This window comes from Gopherus flavomarginatus, chromosome 9 (assembly GCF_025201925.1).
Source record: "Gopherus flavomarginatus isolate rGopFla2 chromosome 9, rGopFla2.mat.asm, whole genome shotgun sequence".
NCBI lineage: Eukaryota > Metazoa > Chordata > Testudines > Testudinidae > Gopherus > Gopherus flavomarginatus.
In genome coordinates this window covers 23,121,644-23,140,205 of record NC_066625.1, presented here as the reverse complement: position 1 = coordinate 23,140,205, position 18,562 = coordinate 23,121,644, and the positions used below count along the sequence as shown (strand labels likewise).

The 18,562-nt window shown below is 43.1% G+C and overlaps 1 protein-coding gene across 2 annotated transcripts in view; it reads right to left on the bottom strand.

Moving 5' to 3' along the window:
• LOC127057570 (uncharacterized) overlaps positions 1 to 18,090 on the bottom strand; it is a 188,997-nt gene extending 170,907 nt beyond the window's left edge. Inside the window, exons 1-2 of one of the 2 annotated variants that reach the window (XM_050966400.1) lie at positions 17,977 to 18,090; positions 2,590 to 2,640 (exon numbers count right to left, since the gene is read on the bottom strand). In XM_050966400.1, the coding sequence (XP_050822357.1) occupies positions 2,590 to 2,640; positions 17,977 to 18,082 (157 nt within the window). In that variant the 5' untranslated portion in view covers positions 18,083 to 18,090. Of the gene's footprint in view, positions 1 to 2,589; positions 2,641 to 8,895; positions 9,018 to 17,976 lie in introns of those variants that run through there. The other variant, XM_050966401.1, reaches the window with a different exon arrangement.
• Between the last annotated feature and the right edge of the window lie 472 nt (positions 18,091 to 18,562).

Genomic DNA, 18,562 nt, shown 5'->3' with positions numbered 1-18,562 from the left:
AACATGAGACAACCAAGACTTTACAATTCTCCAAGTACATTTCATTACATGTAAAAACTTCCCAGCTGTCAGGGTGGTTAAGCACTGGAACAAATGACCTAGGGAAGCTGTGGACTCTTCATCATTGGAGATTTTTTAAAGTGAGTTAGGCAAACACCTGCCAGGAATGGTCTAGTTATGACTTAGTCCTGGTTTGAGTGCAGGGAACTGGACTAGATGACCAATTGAGGTCTCTTGGGGCTGGTCTACACTAATGCATAAGATGCTTTCCCACCAACTTATCTTCCAACTCTCGGGGAGGTGGCATACATATGTTGTGAATGGGAGAACTCTCTGCCATCAGCTTAGCTTGTCTTCACCAGACCTGCTAAAATCGACACTGCTGCATCGATCGAATCAGTACCAATTTAGGCGGAAGTATAGACAAGCCCTCGGAGTCCTACACTTTTAAGATAACTGCACATCTGTTATCAGATGAACTGTGGAATGATTTCTATGCCCCAGTCTACACTACAAATTCATGTTAGTATAACTACATCACTCAGAGGTGTGGAAAATCCACAAAGTGACACAATTATACTGACCAATCTCCTATGTATGAGATATGTCAGCAGGAGAGCTTCTCCTGTTGGCATAACTACCACCTCTCGGGGCTTGTCTACACTTATAGCCCTGCAGCAGTATAGCTGCTCCACTGTAGTGCTTAGTGAAGATGCTACTTATGCTGACAGAAGAGCTTCCATTGCCTGAGCGACATAATTACACTGACGTAAATTTGTAGTGTAGACCAGGGCTTGGGGAGATGGTGTATCCACGCTGACAGGAGAAGCTCTCCCATTGGCATAGGTAGTGTCGTCGCTAGTGTGACAGCAGCACAGTTGCAGCGCAGTAAGTGTAGACAAGCCCTATGTCAGAACTGCCAGTTTGAAATACCACCCTGGATTTTGCCAAAATCAGCAGGAGTTCACAGAGCATTTCAATTTCAACAGAGCTGTATTTTAATAGATTTACTACTGATACGTGAGTTATTTATTATATAGAATGCTACCTTCTGTTTCACAAAGCGAGAATAGCCGGCAAACAATGAAAAAAGCAAACAGCAAAAGAAGGTAACAGGGCAGGAGCGCTGGAACAATTTGTATAGTGGGAGTGCTGAGAGCCATTGAACCAAACTGTAAATCCTGTATTTGAGGGAAACTCCTTCAAAAAAGAGGGGTGCAGCAGCCCTCCCAGCACCCCATAAAGCACTTATGGGCCTTTTTAGTGGCTATGCAAGGATTAATGTGTTTGCTCTATCCTGGAAACATGGAACATTGCTGCTTTCAAAATGTCTTCTCTAAAGTCTTTTACAGTTACATGATGAATGATTCAATTTAAATGATAAAGAGGTTTTGATGTAAACTGTGATCTGATTGCATGACTTGGCTTTCTCCTACTGAACACATGCATCAGAGTAATATTGCTGCTTTCACTACAATCCCCTACAAGATGTGCCATCTAAAATAGCCACTTGATTGTAATGAACTGGCTAGTGCATGTGTGCTGTGCTGCCCTCTACTAAAAAAGTCAGAAATGCTAGTGTGTGTCATAGACTCTATACAGCTATAGTCAAAGAAGAATCTCCTTTAGTTCAGATGATAGTAAGCTGTACTTTACGGGCTGGAGGATCAGAGTTGTAATCCTTCCACTAGCATGAGTTCTGGGGGCCAGGGCACGCACGGTGACATTCATGACGACAGTGGTGAAATCCCTAAAAGATCACAAATTTGTTGCATTATCTTAGCCATGGAACTACTGTAAAGAGGAAGCAAGAGAGTTTGTTTAAAATGTCCTCTCTCACATCAGGTTAAGAGGGTGTTGCCTGGAAAAGATGGCCACAACATTTGCCATGCTTGCTCTTCATTAGCTCCACCTGCAGGATCAGTGTGGAATTGAAAGCCCTCTAAAAACACCAGGTTTTTGTTAGGAATTATAAGGTTGGATTAGAATGACGGCTGAGCAAAAAGACTCTAAGCCACACTAGCTATGCAGGACAGCATATCGAGGGACCTGGGATCAGAGCGCTCTCTGAGTCTCCTATTGTTGTTCTGTAAAGGAGCAGTGTGAACTCAAGCACCTGCTGTCAAGATGAGCAGGAAGCTTTGGTTACTGATGCATGCACACAAGCTAGCTGACCAAACATTGAGTCTGTGGAGCACCCTCAGGAGCAATAGCCAGGCCCTGTGGATAGAGTGCTAGGTCTTTCTCCTAGTTTGCTACTGTGCAGGTAGGATGTGGAAAAGGAGACTCAGGACAGGGCAGGATTTTGCGTTGAATATTTTGTAGCACTGTAGGCTAGTTTTCACTTTTGTGTGATCTGAGTCTGTAGAATGTTAACTTAGAGCAACTCAGTGCAATATAAGACTCAGCCGTGCTAGGCAGTTTCCTCCATGAATATAAATTAGCTCAACAGCAGTAAATCTCATCTCAGTTATTACTATCATCCTTCCAATAAAGCAATGCCCACTGAAAAGTCCAGCATGTTACAAACTGCAAAGTCGTGCGTTGCAACTATAAACCTGCTCTGAATACCAGCTTGGCCTTACTTACCAGCACACTCAGTCATACAGGCAGCTTCTGGGCTTAAATTCTCCTGCGATCCTGCAACAATAAATCAGAATTAATTGTAGAAATCCACTAAGAAAAAAAAAATCTATCTGCGGCTTCAGTGACTGATACCATAACTGTTCATTTACAATAACACTAAGATTAAAGAAACAACATACATTGCAAAGTCCTCGAATAGCAATTACTGAAAAGACTTTATTAGGGGAAAACACCATATTCAGCAAGGGACTCGTTATCACACAATCATTTTGTAACAATGATTTTTCATTCTTTTCTGGCAAAGGATAAAAGCTCCAACATTTGAACATCATCTCTTTTCTAAATTGGGTAGAAGCCAACATCTTTCACAATATAAAATATTCTTACAATCTTCAGATCAGAAGCTTTAATGTGTGAGTGAAATGGGCCACATAATGGAGTCAGAAGTTCATTCCATGACTGTTAGTCCAGGCCAGGACTCTGTTGTGAGACCCACTGGCACAGGTTCTGCCTCATTATTCTGGGAGCCAGAGAACCAGAGGGACAGTCTGGCTGGCAGCTGGCTGGCAGCTCCAAGTGAAGAACCACCATTGTATGCATAACAATAGAGTCTTGTCTCCTCTGTACCACCAGCATTATTACAGGCCTGAGCAGCAAAGTGGAGATCTGTGTATTAAAAGCAGGGTTTAGGTGCTGCTGCTTACAGAGATAGGAGTCAAAGTTCTAATGAAGGCCTGACGTTCATTCAGGGGAGTTCAGCCTCAGAGTGGTGGTTTTGGTCCACCTCTGTTGATGTTAAACCATCAGTAACTATGTGCACATTAACACTCATGATTTTCCTTTCTTCCTTCTTCTGCTCTGAAGAGGATAAACACTTTTTGAAAACACAAGCAAATAAATGAGACGACTAACACGTTTCCTGTTTCTCGCCCATAAGATGAGAAAAGTCCCATCTTCCACTAGAGCTTTTCCAGCATATGTTGACGATCTTAATTCTTAGTGCTTGAATTAGAGACTAATTACTCCGGTTAGATGGGTGGAAGCAAAGTGCTAGATTCCTCTTTACAAGTTCTACCACACCTCATTATAACCATATCTAAATAAATGCCTTCTATCCACACCCTGGAAATGTCTTGGGAAGTTATATTTTTATTTTCTAGATTCCACAATCACCACTGATATTTTCAAGACATGCGTTAGACATACTGCAGCCTTTAGAACAAATGACTTCACAGTCAGCCATAAAAAATCCCTCCCCAGAACTCTCAAATCAGGTTTTGTTTTTTAATCTTCTTGACAAACCAAGTATACTTTAGCCTTCTCAATATAAGGCTCATGGAAGGCTGGTGAGGCCAAAACTTGTTTTCCTGCTAAGTTGTCCAAGGTCTGACAAAAAAAAAAAAATCACAGAAAATAGCACTGGACAAGGCCTAATAAGCAAAGGACAAACAAGACGTAGGCCAAGATACATGTCTCCTATCACCCGTGGTGGAACTGATTGCTGAATAGAAAAGAGATCCTTTTCCAGCAAAATTGTGCTTTGTCATTCTTTTCTATTGGCAGTAATCAGCACAGCACCAGTAAATACTGCTAACTGACCAGGATTATTAATTATTAATTATTATTATTATTATTATTATTATTTTTAAAAGGAGACTTTTCTGACCATCTAAAGTAAAAAAACCCTGCACCACCTCATGTCTACTCTTTACTGTAAAGGTGGCTGTGACTAAATTTTCTGATAACACCGAAGTTAGAGTACCACCAGCATAGCGCACACATAGATAAACAAAACCAAGTACAGAATGACCTGGAGTGCTTAATGCATTGGAAGCTTCAAGAGGAGAGATTTGGGAGTATTAAATTACTCCTTATACCCCAGGAGAGGAAATAAACAGCACAAACATAAACTGAGAGGCAGGAATAAGAGAGATTTACCAAAGCAACCTCAGAAATGGTACTGACTGTCTCTTTAAAACTTTCATATTATTCTTTCATCTAACCAAGCTCTGTAGTTGCCGAGGGGAAAGTACGGGATTTAGAAGGGAAGTGTTCTACAATGAGAGAAATTTTGAGACCCGCTGAGTTATTCTACAGCAAAATTATATGAATGTTCTGAGTGTAGCTACCTTTAAATAGAACACACAGATGTGTTAACTTACTCTCATCCTCATCCTCTGTTTATTACCATCAGCCATTACGTAAGCTGTTCAGGGCAGGCTCATGGGTGAAATCCTCAGTGGGAGTTTAGCCATTGTGTTCAATGGGGCTAGGATTTCAGCCCATGTCTTCCTAAATGTCTGTACCATACCAAGCACATTTTGGACACTACTGTAATGTAAATACATAACAATCCCCTGGTAGATTTGCTCAGGTGGGTATGAAAATGTAATTACTTTTCTTACCAACAGAGGAAAGGAAAGACTTTAGTTAAGGGCCTAATTCTGCCATTCTTGCCCGCCTTGGGGAGCACCTAGAAGAATTCTAGGCACTGGACTATCATAGCAGCTGGAGGCTTCCTTCCCCTCATTTTATCTCACTAAAAAGTCAGTGTTTCTTATTCCTGCATTCTTTATTACTTCATCACACAAATGAGGAGACACTGCCATGGTAGCCCAGGAGGGTTGGGGGGGCAGGGAAGCAACAGGTGGGGTTGTTGCAGGGGCACCCCCTAGAATGGCATGCAGCTCATAATTTCTGCAGGATCTCTGGGGCTCTGACCCGGAGTGGCTGTGCTCTCTGGTTCTCTAGTACACTTGCCCCATATTCTAGGCAGGACTGACTGACAATTTTTAGACAAAACATAAAGAAGGGAATGACCCGGGGAGTCATTCCCATTTTTGTCAGTGAGGCCAGCCAGGAGCACCCATGACAGCAGCAGACGGTACAGAACAACTGATAACTGTCATCTCATTGCCAATTTACAATGGCATGGCAGACGATGCAATAGGGATGGTAACCGTCTCTGCTACCTTGCAAAGGCAAATGAATTCTGCTGTGTAGCACTGCAGTACCATGTCTGTCAGCAGCATCCAGTACACATACGGTGATAGTGACAAAAGGCAAAATGGGCTCCTTGGTTGCCATGCTATGGTGTCCGCCAGGGCAATCCAGGGAAAAAGGGCGCGAAATGATTGTCTGCCGTTGCTTTCACGGAGGAAGGATTGAGTGATGACATTTAGCCGGAATCACCCGCGACACTGTTTTTGCATTGGGATCTCAACCCAGAATTCCAATGGGCAGGGGAGACTGCAGGAACTATGGGATAGCTACGGGATAGCTATCCACAGTGCAACGCTCCAGAAATCAACACTAGCCTCAGTACATGGACGCACACCTCCGAATTAATGTGCTTAGTGTGGCTGCGTGCACTCGACTTTATACAATCTGTTTTACAAAACCAGTTTATGTAAAATCGGAATAATCCCGTGGTGTAGACATACCCTAAGAGAGAATGCAAGCGTCATTTGAAGCATGAACAGCAGGAAGTTTCCACACTAAAGCTATTCTTTTCCAATGCCGGCACGCTGAGGAGCCAACACTAAACATCACGTCACAAGGACTTTTTGTTGTTTCATCCGTCCCTGAACACTAGAGAGTCTATTCTCCTTCCTGACTTTCATTCAGGTTTCATGGAGAGGGCAGTGACTCTCTAGAGATGTGAGAGCAAATGCATTGAAATGAATGGACTGATGCCAGACTTAGGCAGGCATAAATGAGAGAGCAGTTTGGTTTATTACATACAGATACTCTGTCTGCTTTTTAATCTCAGTGCACGTACAGTGTCCGTTAAAACTAATGGCATAGCTCACAGTCATGCTTAGACTTTGAAATGATCTTCCAAAGGAAGTGGCAGAATCCCCATCACTTGATCTGTTTCAGACACAACTAGACAAAGCACTAGATCAAAAACCATTAAGGAGCAGGACAACAGAGTCAGATTTTCATAGTCTATTAGGCATGCACATGTGTGGCACATTGCCTGCACAATTTCTGCAATTGCATGCACAAACATCAGGACTGGGCATTCAGATAACCAGTTAGGCTGCATCGGAGAAAAATCAGGTGAGCAAAAGGTCCATAGATTTGTGGGTTTTGTCCATCCAATGGGCACTTATATCAATATAGTTCTGAAGATCTGACCCAATAGGCCTTTTCCACTGTTATAATAAGTGGGAGTTAACTAAATATACTGTGATGAGAATAGCCCCTTTTATGGATGCTTCTAGGACATGACCCCCATCCAAGACCTGATCCTGCATTCCTTGCACACACCAAACTTCCTTGGAATTCATTGGGAACAAACAGTGTTGGACTGAGTCCCGGGTATTCTATTAACAAACCTTGGTCACGCTGGTACAGTAAAAACAGCCAAAATCAGATGGGTGATGCAGATTCACTACTGTTTATGGCACTTTCACATGCCTGGACAGAAATGAAGGTGAATTTGCTAATTTTATAATAAATCATTTACTATTAAACCTCTTTAAAAAGCACCCAACGTTAGCTTGCTATAATCTATAAAAAACTTGGTTTAAGATAATTCCCTTCAGTATTAAGAACAGCAGCAGTATTTACACCTCTTCCACAAGTTCTGTGCTAATGAAACATACCCTCCAGTTATAACCAAAGGTCCTCCGTGCCCCTTAGGTCAATTATTCCTACAGGAGACAACCGTTAACAATACCTCTCTCTTTACTTGCCATTGCTGTGCTGTTGTATATTTCATATGTTCCATCTGCCTTAAGGAAATCCTTTTGGCAAACTAGCTCATTTAAAAAACCTATTCAGATTATTTGATTGAAACCACCTTTTCTCTTCTCTTCATATAGACTTAAACTACTAGGGGAAAATTCACTGTTTTTGCAACAAAAATAAGTGAGCAGCTTTTCCCTTTGGTGTCTTTTCTTGTATCATTCTTGAAGTAGAGTTAGAGCTTAATTCTCAGAAGAGTAAAATTACTTTTCTATCAAAATACATTTATCACTCACTTATTTTCCTCCTATACAAGATTCTGTTACATCTTTGCAGAAACTGAACTCCCTTATGGAAGTACAAACTTGAACTAAAAGAGCAAAATGCAAATGAGTTGGTTACTGTTGTTTAAATAAACTTTATCTCAGTTCAGTCAGTAAGTAGAAAGCAAGAAGATTTCTGGAATGATGTTGTCTATCTAATTGACCACACCTGCTAACAACATTCTAGGACTAGAAAATCTTGCTAAATCTATATACCTGTATAAACCAACCTTAAGATTCCAACTGCACTGCTTTTGGAAAGCAACAACACTATTCTGATTCATTTTCTCATAATCTCATTAGAAATTTAAAATACACAAAAAGAAAAAATTGCAGCCATACAAATCTAAATAACCAAGTTTGGGTCTGGAAATTCTTTGGAAAATTTGAATGGCTTTTTTCTTTCTTGAAAAAGTTGATTGGAAGCGTAGAAAGATTCATTGTCAAGTTAATGGCCTTTAAATGCAATAAATCAGCAATTTCCTTTGTAAGAGCATAGAAATAAATGCAACACACACAAAAATCGCACACGGTTCACTTTAATCATGGAGGGCCAGATTTTCAAGACTGTTCAGCACTCACGGCTAGGGCCAGATTTTCAAAAGAGCTGTCAGCACCTAAATGATACAGCCAAATTGTCAAAAGTGCTCAGCACCAAGCTAAGCAAACAGAGCTGAGGCGTGCAGAGCCCTTTGGAAAATCTGGCCATTTAGTTTAGGTCTCTGACTGGGAGCAGAGTCCTGTGAATAATTCATTTTATTGTATTGTTTTTAGTTTGTTTTCCATTTAGGAAACAGCATGTGTTCGGATCTATTTTCAACTAAAAATGGACAATATTATTAGTTTCCCTGATTTGCAGCTAGTTTAAGAACCTTTCATTTTCAAGATATTGTAGTAACCATCATTTCTAATCATCAAACTAATGCAGCCTTTTATAAACTCAAATCATTCTGTAATGAGTGCACATATCCACTATAGCAGCCCTATCATTTTCCTGGGCTTCCCCAACTAATGCTGAAGGAAGATACAGTAATACTGTGCTCTTTAACATGCAGGATACCCTCCCACCTGCAAAAGCACCACCCAGGCAGGCCAGCAATACAGAACTGATGTACAGAAAGCCAAGACAAAGTTACTACAAGAAAGTATTCCTACAAGAGCTGCAAGTCCCAACTTAATTTACACTCTCCCAGACGCTTTGCAAGTGAGATCACTGCTGTGCAGAAACACTGCATTGGCGAGCGAGCAAGCTGCGATTTTAGCAGAGGAAATAATATTTTCTTCTACTTACTCCTAGGCACTCCTGTGACAATCACGCAGAATAAAAGGACTGAACGCAGCCCCATGACCATCCAAAGTGCCTCCTTAGCCCAGCAATAACAAACCCACATCAGTCCTCCTCTCAGAGGCAGCTCTGAGCCAGGCAGTGAAAGAAAACTTTCTTCACAAAGCAGGACCTGACTATTTCAGCTCCCCTCTTCCAGCCAGGGGAGGGGCTGACGGGGGAGTGGGTGGTGGTGTGTGTATGGGAGGGAGGGGGGAACATCTCAGCCACTCAGAGTTCTTTGATAACATTTTAGACCTACGGCTCCCACCCAACAAGGACCATTTCTAACCTATCAGAAAAGGGTCACTCCAGAGGAAGCTGGAGTATTTGGCATCAAAAGAGGTCAGACAGCCTGAACAATCCTGGGCAGTGAGCGCCCTGCAGGTGATCTATTCCTGCTGCAGTAATTACAGCCATGTAGGGGAATGGGCCAAGACTTTGGGGCTGAAAGGAAGGTGCTTACGTGGGGGGGGAGCGAACTAGTGAGCTTTTCTCCTCTGTGCTCACCCAGGGCAGCAACATCCTCTCTGCCAAAGTGCCACTTCTCAGGTGACTGAATGTGTGCCTAAAACCACAGACAAGCACGTAAAAAAGAGCCCTGAAGGTAGCTATGGAGGTTTAATGACATGCCAGATACGTGGGTTCCAGTGCTCACTAGCCTAAAGACTCCCCCTGCAGCAGCTGCCTTGAGTTTGCTTTAATTTCCCCAGCTCCTGCTCCTCACCCAGGCCCTTTCCCCTGCTCTGCCTGCTGTGCAGCACTCAACCTAGGAGTTTCTGCACTTCCTCGTCACCCTTCCTCCCTGGGGGTTAAAGCTAGAAAGGACCTCTAGGGTTCAGCCCCGTGAAGCAGGGCACGATCACAAACAGCTGAGAGGCTGCCTGGTTTAGCAAGCAGAGCACCAGCGATGGGGGTCCAGGGCTCTGCTTCCAGGTTTGCTATTGACAGTGCGAGGTCTTGGCCTCGCCTAACCCCATCTGTAAAGCAGGGCTCTCAGTGAGGGCCTGCACCACAGAGGTGTTGGGAGGCTTGGCTTCTTCACGCACTTTGAAGTTACTGTAAAACAGCAAAGAATGATTTTGCTCTGTACTAAGCTCCCATGTCCTCTGAAGGATCATATGTGTGGTGGCCTGGTGCTGCTTTCGCACAAGGGATAACAATTCAAGTCACTGGAGTTAGGCTCTTCCACTCTGTAGGTAGTGTCTTCAGAGCAGCAAGGATTACCTCTACCCTTCCCCCACCACTTTTAATAATAGGGGAAGGCGGATATTCCTGTGTACTTAAAAGGCGAGGCCAGGGGTAGCCAACCTGAGCCTGAGAAGGAGCCAGAATTTACCAATATACATTGCCAAAGAGCCACAGTAATATAGTTATCTAAAGTTGATAATGTATATTTATTATACATTTAGAATGTATAGTTAACAATAACTTAATCTTTTACTTAGTGGAACTTCTGGCAATCTTTGCTTTCAACAATTCCCTTGAAGTTGGTTTGTGTTCAGTTGTGCTCACACGCAGCAGTTCTCTTAAGTGGCTGTCTGTCAAAATGAATCGGTGCTTGGATTTCACATTTGAGGGTCAAGAAAACAGACTCACAAAGACAAGTCGAGGCAAATACAGATGAATTTTAGTGCTGCATCTCTGATGTTGGGGTATTTATCCTTTGGTACAGATTTCCAGAAAGTAAGGGTCTGCTCTGTCTTCTGAACAGATTTCAGTCAGTCAGTCATCTTCCAGAAGTTCTATTATTTCCATCTGGGATGTTGCCTCATCAGTGACTAAAGGAGGCTTCAAACAATCAGCTTCAACACTAAAAGGGTTAATCAGAAATCTGATCGGAGGTCTTTTCTGCTGCAAATCTTGGAGTCTTTCCTCAAAACTGTCCTTAAGATCTTTAATCACGCCACATACCTAGTTGTGCTCTGTTTTAGGGGTTCTGCTGCATCTTCTTTGGATCTGGCTTGAAGTTGTGATATTGAGGGAAAGTGTATCAGCTCTTCCTCAAGCATTTGTCTGTGAAACAACTGCAGTTTGTTCATGAACACAAATACACCTTGCACTAGATCAGACAGCAACTGGAATTTTCCTTGTAAGTCCACCTTTAGTTTATCCAATTGCAGCAGCATGTCTGCAAGAAATGCCAAGTCTAGAACCCATCCAGGATATGTAAGCTGGGGGTTTATTTTGTGCTTCTCCTCCATAAACAATTTCACCGGTTCCAGAAGCTCAAAAAAAACTGGGAAATAATTTTACCGCTCGAGAGCCATCAAACTGCACAGTGACATGGCAAATTGTCAGGGGAGTCGTCTTCATCCAGTTCTTCAGTTAGATTTTGAAATTGTCTGTAGTTGTGAAATTCATTCTCTCAAATGCACTCAATGTGCAAGACAGGTTTCATGACATGATCAGATTTGAGATTTTTCAATACCAGTTGCTCCCAAAGAATAATACAGTGAAATGTCCAAAATTCAGGAAGGCTCTCATCAGACTTACAATGCCCTACTAATCCATTCGCAGATCCCCACATGGACGAAGCCCATCCACTGCAATGGCAGTGAGCTTATGTAAAGGCAAGTGGCTTTTCACAACTACCATCAACATCTTCTTTAGATCTCATCCACAAGTTCTGTCCTTTAGTGACATGATATTGAGGAATTCTTCCCTTACATTGCAGTCGTCAGACACGGTGCGGACAAATACCAATAATAAGGTTTATCCTGTGCATTTCACAACTCATCCAAAGTGATGCTCAGATACTCACACTGCTGAAGTTGTGAGAGCAATTGCGATTCCATGTCACTGTTCAGGTCAAAGATTCTGCGTTCTATTGTGTGGTGTGAAAGCTGCAGGCCAGAAATTTTCTTCTGTAGATTCTCGTTCTCTGGTGACAGGACTGAAACCACAACAGTGAGGCATGTTTTTATAGGCTCTCCTTCAGAGAAGGGCTTTTTTACATGGGCTATGTGCCAGGCCACATAATAGGAGGCTATCATTACAGTCTGCGATTGGTTGGCAAATCTGGTGAAGTACTGGGCTTCTACATCTGTTTGTTTTTTCAAAGTTTTCAGTTTTAAAGTGCAGAGTTCAGAACCTTGTGGGAATTCTCAATCCATAAGCGCTTGGCTAGAAGCAAAATGATGCTGGAAGTTTGAAGATTTGAACCGAGAGATACACGCCTGGCAAAGAAAATACATGGCCTTACCATTTGCGTTCAACGAAAAAGTACTTATTCTCCCACTCCTGTTGGAAGCCTCGATTTTCATCTGTGTATTTTCTTTTCTGTTTGCACTTGTCTTCCACTGTTAGATGGTGTAAGAAAGATTTTGATTAAAAATTTCCACACCAGATTATTCAAGGAGACACTGGTGCTGGCCAGGGGGTGCTGGACCCCTGGGTCTGTCTCAGACCCCGACTCCCACTCAACCCCTTTCCCCAAGTCCCCATCGGCACCTTCACTCCACTTCTTCCTGCTCCCTCCCCTGAGTGAGTTGTGTCCTAGCTCCTCCTCCCCTCCCAAGCCTCCTGCACATCGCAAAACAGGTGATCGTGGCGGTCAAGAGGCACAGGGAGGGAGGAGGTGGTGCTGGGGGAGGGAGAGGTGAGGCTGTGCACCACGTCCTCTCTACTCCCCCTTCTCCCCGCCGAGCCTTCTCAATGCTGCATAACAGCTGATCATGGCAGGCGGGAGGCGCTAGGGGAGGGAGTGGGGACTGATAAGGCTGCTGGTGGGTGCTGAGCACCCACCATTTTTTCCCCAGAGTTGGCCAACCTGTGGCTCTGGAGCTGCATATGGCTCTTCAGAAGATAATATGCAGCTCCTGCTAGGAACCGCATATTATCTTCTGAAGAGCCACAGGTTGGCCACCCTTGGGCTAGGCCAAGGAGAAACAGTGGAGAATCAGGTCCGCTATGCTAGACAGAATCAGCTATCATTAAAGATGGGCCTAAAGACTGGGAGAGCTGAGGACCGAATCTAGATCCAAAATTCTCCAGCTTACCCCAGGAGTTGGAATTTCCTATAATCAATCCCAAATGTTCTGTGAGAAAGACCAGTTCTGTCTCCTAATGTAATTTTTGAAAACATTAGAGCTTGGCTGTTAAAGCACTTCAGAAACTGCATTATAGTGATCTAATAACTGTGTTTTTTTTCAAATCTGCAGAGAGTTATTGAATTGAAAGTACAAAATCATTGCACACTTTATACGATATCAATTCATTTGAAAAAGTTTATAGTAAGTTATCTCGTAGTCAATTACCTCTGCAGTTAGGCTGCAATCAGAAGCCATAGGAGGCAGTAGAAGCAGGGGAAGTGGGGATTTGTGTTAGCAGGCTGAATTTGTAGCAGAATTGTTTTACGAGGACTATTTCTGCTTTTTCCAAATTAATGCTGTTGCCAATTCTCCACAATAGTCTGACTTCATAAGCTACTTAATAACTTTCACCCAGGCTGTTACACTGAATACGTCACCATGGCAAAACTTTCACAGAAGTCAGTGGGACATCTGCCTGTGGAAGGAGGTCAGAATTAGGTTTAGAGATGACTTTTGTGCATTAGTCTGACTCTCCTAAAACCTACATGGCACACTAACAATGTACGCAGCAGTATTTGTTGGATTCATGTTGTTCAGTCCAACCCTCATAGTAAAGAGAACATTTGTGACACATCAGGAACGCCAACATAAGCTAGTCTTTAAAGGAATTATTGTTTCACTTTTTGAGAGTATGTTGACGTCACATACAGCAGCAAGGTCCTGAGCCTCCGGCGGATCAAATCAAGCTCGACATAACGTGATTTCACCTATAACACGGTAAGATTTTTTGGCTCCCAAGGGCAGCATTATATCAAGGTAGAAGTGTACCTAATTCAAGTGGTTTGCTGGAGTGGGCAAAATTAGTGTTATTGGCTTTGTATCCCTAATCCAGGCACCATAGACTGCTGGAAGACAGCATGCAGGATTAGCAACACTGTAAATAACATTGCTAGTTATTTGTCTAGTTGGCTTTATGTCACTATTAAAGAAACAATTTTACCCTATTTCCTCTTCCTTCAATTAAATCTCTAAATGTTCCCCAAAAGCCTCTCTGCATTGCACACATCTTTGTAATATAGTTAACAAATGTAACTCATGGCTATTAAAACCAGAGGGGATCATTATGATCATCTAATGATCACCTGACCTTAAACATAAGGAAGGATGCCTTGTTTAATGAGCGGAGCACAATGGAGTGGAGTCCAGACTACAACCAATAATTTCTGCATCAAACCAAGTAAATTTGTAGTTGAACTACAGCACTGATTGTAGAGAGTCATGATACAAGTATTTGGACACCTATTTAGATTGAATATTTTATAAACTACCCTCTTATAGCAATTTTTAAAAATACTGCCAGTTCTATCATGACTCCCAGAATCCCAGAGCACTGAAAGTTGCAAATGGAACACAAGCTCACCACCATGTTAAAATGTATTGTGTGCGCCAGCATGTATGTCATGGCTTAGTCCTTCTAAAGAACTAACTAATGACTTTTCTCAGATGGATCAAGGACATGGCATTAACATTTTCATAGGGTTGCTTATGAAGTTATGGGCTTTGATACCTGTCTTGCAAATTCTTATGCATCTCTTAATTTTAAGCACAAGTAGTTCCACTGATGTTAAAGGTATTTGTGACAGTTCTTAGGGTTTCCAGGACTGTTTGTTTCCAATCAGGCTTCCAATTCCCCAGCTGTTGTCTTTCTTGGGTGGAGACTCATGTCTCTCTCCCTCTTGATCAGAGTATTGTCAGGCTGCACAGTTCCCTGCCTTCACTGCGTTACTCCCAGCAAAAGACAGACTGTCTAAGCAGATCTGCTTGCTGTCTCTTCAGAGTGATTGCCACAGTTATAGGTTACCACTCAACACTTCCTATGCACGTTTACATTATTCTTGTGGTGAAAGCATTACAGAGAAGACATGTTAAAAGCAATAAAAGAATCTACACGCATGCTAATAAGCTAAGTAGAGATCACCCCAATTCTAACATGCGTTCTTGCAGGAACAGTCCTTCAAATCCTCACAAAGCAGCCTCTCCTATGCTCACAAGTTCATAAGAGCCTCAGTTCAGAGCTAGCACACAGCCTAATTGGACCTCAGGGAGCCAAGTCCTTCCAATCCTTCCCTAATGATTGGGGCCCTCCATGAACCAGAGGTCCTGTCCATTTGCTGCATCAGAAGGCTGTTTAGCTTGGTTTTAAACAGGCTTTGAGCTAGAACTCTTTTCTTTGTTGGTCCTTGGAGAATCCAGTTTGACCTAGTATATGCGAACCTCTCCAGTGGTTAGCTTCAAAGGGCTGATAACCTGAGGAATTATATTAGCATACACCATTCCTCCTAAAGTAATAACATACAGTGTCACAATAACACATTAGACACTTGCCTTTTAAATACAATGAACTCCAAAAATGTTGAACTTAGTTCAATGAGGTTTAACTAAGTTAAAGTTCGTCCAGGATATTGTCCTGTCACATTTACATCGAACACCATACAGCTTACTTTCCAAAGAGTTATGTAATTCCTTAACTATTACCCATAAATACACCTCACAAGGATTATGAGGCTTGACAAGTTACAAAGTATCAGCTGGCCGTTACCCTTTACGAATAGAGTATACCCTGCAAGACACGTGTTTGGTGTAGCAAGTTTGTCAGATCTCAGATGAGCGTTGTTCACAGTGAACAGGGACCCTTTGCCAACAGGCCTCTGTGTCACAGGATTACTCATACATGTGAAATTAAGTGCATATACAAATGTTTCTAGAATCATGGCCTATATTTGTGTAAGTGACTAGTGATTCTTGGTGCTCAACAGGAGGTGCCTTGAAGGGGATGATTTTCAGAAAGTGCTAAGCACTCTTGAGGTGAATAGTACATCCAAAATTCCTAACAACTTGAAAATGTAGGCTCATATGCCTGAGGCTGAGTACTAATCATTAAAAAGCCCATGATAACAATTGATTTGGCTTCCTGTATATACACACAACAAATACATTTATTTAAATAGGAATCCAAATTTGGTTACATTTTTATATTACATCCAAAAGATCAAATGTTCAAACATGGCCCCTTAAAATTTGGCACCTACATTCTGATTTAGGCAACATGTGCGATCCTAAACTGTAGTCCTCCACTAAAATAAATCTTTCTACCAAAAGGGGCCAGCTACTTGGAATCTTTTGCTTTAGGCATTACTCCTTGCAGGCCCCATCTGCCCTTTCATTGGCCACAGAGACCACCAGGGACCCCCAGGGAGGGATGACAGTATAGGAACTCATAACCTTGGACGGGCACAAAGTGCTTCCTTTTGGCTTTTTTTGATGTCGGGGGGAGGCAGGCAGGGGTTTGCCACAGGGCTTTCACTGGGTCCATAATGGCCTCATTGAGAAGAAGGGCCACTTTCGACTGGCCTGCAGTGGCCAAGATGCTGACCAGGCTATGGAACCCGGATTCTTTCACTACCTCTGTTTTTAAGCCTAAGTTAAAGGCCACCCTGTCTTCAGCAGTTCCTGGTGACCCTTGAAGTCGTCTTGAGGGGGTAACACACTCATCCCTGAAGCTCCTTATCAAGGTCAGGCCACTCCTCTGCCTGGGCATTGCAGGCAGCACCATTGACTCTGGCCCATTCACAGGCACTGTTGAGTCCTGCCCCGGATGAGCTGTTAGCACCAGAGAACAGTGCGGCTGGAGGTTTTTGCCACAGTCAGAGACCTGCTGACATGCTCAGTACCACTATTGCTGGCAGTACAGAAATTGGTAGTGTCGGTGCTGATGGGCAGGAGGGAGCACATAGCCCCAAGATGCCGTCCAGTTCCAGGCCCCACAGTACTGTCCAGAGGGAAACCATCCTTGCTGGCCCTGGTACAAGCTTCCCCGCCCCAGCACCAATCTCTGGCACTGGTCGGAACTGATCCCTGGAGGAAGGCTTGTCGTTGGAGTTGAAGGTTGCGTCTTACTCCTCTGATCCGAGGAGTCACCCTTGGTATCCCTCCTGTCAGCATTACCACATAGGAGTATCATTGAGGGCTTGGCCCAGTGGTCACTGGCCTATACCAATGCAGTGGCCCTTTGGGAACCCATGGGGATTTCCCAAGATGCCAGGACCCCACTTGAAATGCTGTTACTTGGTGGCCTCTAAAAGAAGGGTACCTCTGTCCCATTGGGCAGCACCTGACCCAGACTCCAGTACTGATCCCAGTACCAATCTTCAGGATCTGGATCTGTGGTATCCCATTGGCACAGAGGGGGAGGTGACTGATGAATCCACTTATGGCTGACAAGCGCAATTCAAGCACGACACCAGTTTCACAGATCCATGTGTTGTCTGAGTTGGAGTCCAAGATTACAGCATGCTGCTTTCTTCTTTCTTGCTTTGCTTCCATCCTCTGGATCAAAGCCACTTCACGTTGAACTGCAGTCTTTGCCAGATGTCCCTTCCGAATCGAATGGGATTCTGTGTGCTCTTCCCAGCTGTCTGCCTTGATGTTGAACAACGTCACATCATTTTTGCAAACATCGTGGTACCTCCATAAAGGGCAACCCTGACTTCTAGAGCCGGCTCGAATCTCACCATACAAAATATTCTTGGGGATACGGTCTCCTCCCATTCTCCTGACATGACCAAGCTATCGCAACCGTCTCTTCCTGGTAATAGTTTCTATGTGAGTCAATGCCACAGCCTCCAGCACTTCTGCATTTTGGTATTTTGTCTTCCCACTTTATTTTCAGGATCTTGTGCAGGGATCTCATGTGGAAGCTGTTCAGTCTCCTGATGTGCCTAGCATACGTAGTCCATGTTTCTGAGCCATAGAGCAGCAGTGACAGCATGCAAGTCTCAGATTTGCATCCTCAACCTAGTTAAGAGTTTGCTGTTATTACATGCACGTTTCTCTAATAGCCCAAATATTCTTAGCTGCTTTTCCGGTTCTCTTAGTTAGTTCAGTCTGACAGTCAAGATTCTTTCTGACCATAGAACTCAAGTAGAAAAGCAGGCAATGAAGCCAAGAGATTTACCCTTCAGAATAATATCAGGCACTGATTCTTCCATCTCCCGGTACATGATCAGTCTTCTTGAAAATCTTCCCAAGAGATTTTGCAGAGAAGATTCACTGTGGGCCATTATTCCCAATGAGACACTGTAGAGAAGGAAACAATAGTGAACATAATTAAATCATAATGAACAACAAGAACCAACCAATTTCTGCATACTCAGATATATGGAGAGAGGTAAGTAGCGGGGGTCCCTCAAGGATCTGTACAGTGACCTGTGTTGTTCGATGTATTCATAAATTATCTGGAAAAGGGGGCAAACAGTGAGGTGGCAAAATTTGCAGAGGATACAGAATTACTCGAAATAGTTAAGTCCAAAGCTCATTGTGAAGAGTTACAAAGCATCTAAAAAAACTGGGTGACTGGACAACAAAATGGCACATGAAATTCAGTGTTCATAAGTGCAAAGTAATGCATATTGAAAACATAATCCCAACGATGCATACAAAATGGAGTGTAAATTAGCTGTTACCACTCAAGAAAGATCTGGGAGTCATGGATAGTTCTCTGAAAACATCCACTCAACGTGCAATGGCAGATCAAAAAAAAG